Consider the following 5,463-nt stretch of genomic DNA (forward strand, 5'->3'; position numbering starts at 1 on the left):
TAAGTAGCTTTTTTCTAAAATTTGGCACTCCCACCCACAGGGATGGTTTTTAGAAGCAGAAGAAAAAGGGGAAGAATTCAATCACACTTCCTAAAATGGGAGCTAAATTCTATAAAAACGTGTGGATAATAGTGAATGGTGGTATTTTAAAACAAAAACGAATTTGATTTAATTATTTAATTTAAACAAGCTTATTTACATCGAATATAACCCCCTATTGTTATTAAAAATAAATATTTCTATGTTTATACCAAACTTGCGTACGTCAGATGGCGCATAACTCGAGAATGGATGGTCCACTTTCAGCTTTTTTTTTGTTGTATTTGTTTGCCAGTTGATGGACATGAAGAAGCTATTTGTTTGCGGAAAATATGCAATATTTATTAAACAAAAAAACGGCAAATAAAAAAATTTGGAGCTTACGTTTCTTTCGCGGTTATGGCTCGATTGTTTCGAATTCTTTGATGTCGCACTTTTTATGTTCTGGGGAAAATATTCAACACTGGCTTGCACAGCCGCAGTTGGCGATTGGTGCCGGACGAACTCAGAGCACGCAGCTACTGAACGACTGAGATAGGGAACGTGATCTACATCGTCAAATGAGAAGTGGCGTAATGGGGCTTTCGCACGAGGCGATTTTTCAGGCAACTTTTGCGTTCAACTCCCGCCGGGTTGCACGAAAAAAAATTTGAATGACTAAAAATATCAAAATATAAAAAAATATTAAAATATTCGCCATAAAAAGGCGTTTGTATTGTTCAACTTTGCATTCTACTTTCAGCTAATCGCTTGCAATAAAGTTGGTACACCTTTTAAGTGTGCAATTACATCGCGCCATTGACTAAACCGAGCTGTCGTGTGACGATTGGGCCTATGGATGCGGTTTGGCAATGTTATATTGCGTCAAAATCTCATGCCTAAGTTCTACCATAAAACTTTTTTTTTTAAAACAGAGAAAAGGTACACAAAATGTCAAGGCTACTCACCAATCCAAAGAATGCTTCTCCAGATTAAATTATTTTATAAAGCGAAACACACTCGAATTAAGTTTGATACACGCGGTCATAAAAGCCAACTAGTCAAAAAGTCAAAACGGTACACGCACAAATAACTATAAGAAAAGACGCGCACGACCCACGCACGCTCGCTGCCAAAATCCGAATGATGAACTAGCAATTATAAGCCCCAAGCGAGCAATGTTCTTAATGGTGGTCTTGGACTTTTTTTTACATTACATTAAGTGATTAAAAGTGGAAACAAATAACTTCAGACCGATGTTTGCATGCGCAAATCTCTATGTGCCTTTTAAATCAATAACTTAAGAATTCGTGAAAAGTATAAAATCGTGTTTCACGCATTGATCCGCCGGCAGTTAGCGCCATCGATTTTGCAATAGACACCTACCAATAACAACAAAACGTTCGGAAAATCACATATTTGTAAAAAGTTTGTTATGATTATGGGCTATTGAATTGTAAACTATCACCTTTATTTATTATCAACAATTCAGTGATCATCCAAATTATCCAACCAACAGTATTTGTTGATGTTTTCTGTGGTTAGTGGAAGTGTAAGTGGTGGCAGCGGGTTTGGTGAAGAGAAGCGCCTTGACGCTATGAATGCCGTTTGGTTATATGTGTCCACGGCGCAACTAGTATTGCTGTCCGATACAACAGAGAGTAACGGACTTGGCGAACAACGTATGCTTGATCTTAGCCGTTTGTTTGGCCAACTAAGGCAACTGCTATCGTGTGCTGTATGTGCCCGTCTGCTAAATGACCCATACGCACCACTCAATAATGCCCGCTGTCACCACAATGTATGCCGGCTTTGCGTGCGCGGCCGAAAAGCTCTGCGTCCACTATGTATAAGCTGTAAAGATCTGCAAGATTTCAAAACGTATGCCGAAAATAAGACAATGCGTTGTTTACTGCTCTGCTACAAAAGTCTTTGTGAACATTTATTGGGTACAAACTTTTACGCTCAGCTCAGTCGGCAAAAGGCGCATCAAGCGTTAACTTGCAGCGGAGAGAACGTATTCGGTGTAGCGCCAATGCCACACATGACAACTTGCGGCGACATAATTCAGGAAGGTTCCCGCTATGAGGATGTATTGAATGCCTTCAACGCTGACTTACCTCCAGTAACGCCCGTACTAAAAATACCACAACCGCTTGTCACTGCGCCAGTAGTTGGACCAATGGTTACGAGCCAAACCATGCCCATCTCCGTTAGCGCAGTTACGCCTTTAGCACCGCTTTCCGTGACTCCCAGCAGATTACATACCCAAACTGCACCAGGCTTAGCCACGCCTCCTAACCCACCGGCAGCAATCACCAACACCTCCTCCGCATTATTGCCAACAGACAACACAATTATAAAACTGGAACATGCAAACACTAATCTCACTTCTACGAACAGCAACACGCATTTCGTTATGGCATCAAAAGTGAATTCAACCGTGTCACAACAACCACATACTCAATCACATATGGTATATGTGAAGAGTATGAAGCCGGGAGTCAGCGAATCTAGTAGTGTTCACGCGGCACAGCTTCGCGCCACACAACCGCTTGCGGGAAGCAGTAACAACAGTGTAGCGAACCTTTCTTCGGCGCCCACAATTACATACGTTGGACCAAACACGCCTGGAATTGTGGTACCTATTGTCTCCTCTTCCGCCACAACCACTGCACCCTTAACTATAGCATCAGCCAAGTTACAAACACTTAAACGTCAACTGGCGCAAGCGCAAGCTCGTGGTGGCGGACCAATCAGTTTGGCGTCGGCGGTGAAGGCTGCTGGTTTATCGCAATTAGATGCACATGGAGCACTTACTTCCAAAGTAACCGCATCAACTGCGCCTGCAACATCAGCTACAATCTCGTCGGCTACTGTTACCACAATTACAACACCCACATCGATAACCTCCGCCTGTCCAACAACAACCACTGCCACAATAACTTCACAACAAATACGAAATCCACCTTCGATAAAAACGGTTTCCAATGGCTCGGCAATGTACTCAGTGCTGTATACCGGGGTAGGAAATAAAATAACAATTAAAAGGAAGACTGATGGTGATGAGGAAAATGGACAGAGAGTAAGCTTTATTGTAAAATTTTCAAGTTTTTATAAATAATTACTTAGGAACATATATAACATTTAAAAAATATATAAAATCTTTCAGAAAAACGTTGCGACCTCTATCTCCACTTCTTCAGTGTCTACACCAACACTTGCTTCAACGAGCAACACAGTTGGCACAATACAACAGCAAACTCCGGCCAACAAGTTGAACGCAAAACGCCGTGGGTGCCGATGCGGTAATGCCACTCCTACACCGGGTAAATTGACTTGCTGTGGTCAGCGTTGCCCCTGCTATGTGGATTCCAAGTCTTGTATTGGCTGCAAATGTCGTGGCTGCCGCAATCCTCATCGTCCTGACGGTGGCAAAGTGCGTCCGGTAATACCCGAACTGGCTTGCTATGAAATTCAAATTGCAGATGAAACCCCAAGTTTAAGCCCAAGCGATTTGCAAGTGGGTAATACGCTTACTACGCGTACTCATAGTATTTCAACGGCAACAGCAACTTCACCCATTCAACTTTCTACGCATCAACAGACCACAGCAATTGTGTCTGAGCAACATGGCTCTACGTCCACAACATTGTCATCGTCATCGGTGGCAACGGTGGCATCGCAACTGCATTTGACATCAAGCTCTTCATCGCCGTCTTCCAAAGGTGCAACGCTGATACCATTCATTAGTTTGCACCCCATTTCTTCACAGCATACGCAACAACACCAAAAACAACAGCAGCAAACAACCAACATCTCAAATATTGGTAGCAATCAACAGCAAACTAATATGCTGCCACTTGAATCGATGCTCATTCAAAATGCCGAGGGTAAATATCAAGGTAAACTATGGTCATGGATAAACTGGTAAACTAAATAATATCTCAATGCACTTTTTCTCTAATCTTTAGTTGTGAATGTCCTAACCACGGGGCCCACACACCATCAACAAAATAATACCAGTATACAGCGCATCCATAGTATTCCCCAGCTACAAGTGGCAACGTCAGTCAGTAGTAATAGTAATAGTAGTGCTACCAGCAGCAACAATAACCACACTCTATTGAGTAACTTGACAGTGAATATTTTAACCAATACAACTAGCAGTACCGCGGCGACTACGCCAGTTACTGTAACAACAAAAAGCGTTTTGATGCATCAACAAAATCATGCAAATCGTTTGCAGCAGCAACAACATCAATTACAACAAAAGCACCATCAGCAACAAATGCATGCACAACGTCTGACCTCTTCCAATATCATAAAAACCTCTACCAATAATACAACAACTTCAGGTGTTAGCAATTATAGTGCAACGACCACGATACCCATACAACTGCAACATCACAATCAACAGCATCACCACCAGCAGCAGCAACACCACCAACAACAGCAACCACAACACCAACGCCAACTGCATCAATCCCATCATCATACACATAATCAACAATTAAAATCTAACATTATTACAATGCGTTCTACAAGTGTCAACAACAGCAACCACAACAACGCCCGTCAATCACAAAACCTCACACCGTTACTGTCATCAAATGCCTCAGGCACAACCATAACCCTATCGCCTATCCTAATGTCCTCTTCGCCTAACACATTCAAGCCCGAACTATTTTCGGATTTCTCCGAATCTGATTTTATGAACTTTACTACGGGCGCTGTTACATCAACGTCTGTCGTTAATAATGGCGGTAGCAATAGCAATGGCAAGAACAACATCAATTCCAACATGATATCTACTATCTACAACAACCATAGTGGCCTCTAAAGCACGCCAACGACAACGCGAATCACATCATTACCATCACTGAGTAGTGGCAGTACAGGCAGCGCGAGTGGCAGTGCCAGTCGCATGAGTTTGGGTATGAACATGAATATCAGCGGGTCAGGAACGCACATAACGCCTGCTTTGCTGGAAGTAATTGAAGCGAGTGATTTGTAATTTGGGAAAAAAGGGAGATTAAAAATGCTGATTGTATGATATAAGAGTGACGATCAAAATGTGGCAGCTGTAATGGAATAAACAAATTCATCCAAGTGTGCGGGGAATCTACGCTCAGGCTGGAGATTTGGGCGCAAAATTTGCGCAAAAAACATGGCGAAATGTAAAGGGTTTAGAATTACCAATTTTGGCAAATGGGAGCTTAGTATTTACATATGTAAATCTAGGTAAATTTCATATACATAGATACTAGCGACGGGTATTTGGTGTTCTTTATTTACTCGTATCTCTGACAAAAAAAAACAAAGGATGGCTGGAGTTTTAATTTTGATTTTCTGCGAAGCGAATGTAATTATCTCTGTTGATGCTGCAGGTCTGAAGAAAGTAATATTGTCTATATCATCTGTAATTGTGTTGCTAAAGTAGTC

At 41.9% G+C, this 5,463-nt stretch overlaps 1 protein-coding gene across 1 annotated transcript; it reads left to right on the forward strand.

Annotated features, from left to right (window-relative positions):
* The first annotated feature begins 704 nt into the window (after positions 1-704).
* On the forward strand, positions 705-5,457 carry LOC118740579 (mucin-17-like). The gene is made up of 3 exons (XM_036472177.1): positions 705-3,103; positions 3,191-3,923; positions 3,993-5,457. The coding sequence occupies exons 1-3, from the start codon at positions 1,547-1,549 to the stop codon at positions 4,859-4,861; spliced, it is 3,159 nt and encodes a 1,052-aa protein (XP_036328070.1). The 5' UTR covers positions 705-1,546; the 3' UTR covers positions 4,862-5,457.
* Positions 5,458-5,463: the final 6 nt, after the last annotated feature.

Source organism: Rhagoletis pomonella, unplaced genomic scaffold, assembly GCF_013731165.1.
Source record: "Rhagoletis pomonella isolate Grant_MI unplaced genomic scaffold, Rhpom_1.0 Rhpom_scaffold_00006, whole genome shotgun sequence".
Taxonomy (NCBI): domain Eukaryota; kingdom Metazoa; phylum Arthropoda; class Insecta; order Diptera; family Tephritidae; genus Rhagoletis; species Rhagoletis pomonella.

What these genes read in the sequence shown, in the direction of transcription:
- LOC118740579 (XM_036472177.1), top strand. Translation starts at nt 1,547, where the DNA reads ATGTTTTCTGTGGTTAGTGGAAGTGTAAGTGGTGGCAGCGGGTTTGGT. An exon ending in ATGAGGAAAATGGACAGAGA is followed by an intron (nt 3,104 to 3,190) that starts GTAAGCTTTATT and finishes AAAATCTTTCAG; the next exon opens with AAAAACGTTGCGACCTCTAT. An exon ending in TGCCGAGGGTAAATATCAAG is followed by an intron (nt 3,924 to 3,992) that starts GTAAACTATGGT and finishes TCTAATCTTTAG; the next exon opens with TTGTGAATGTCCTAACCACG.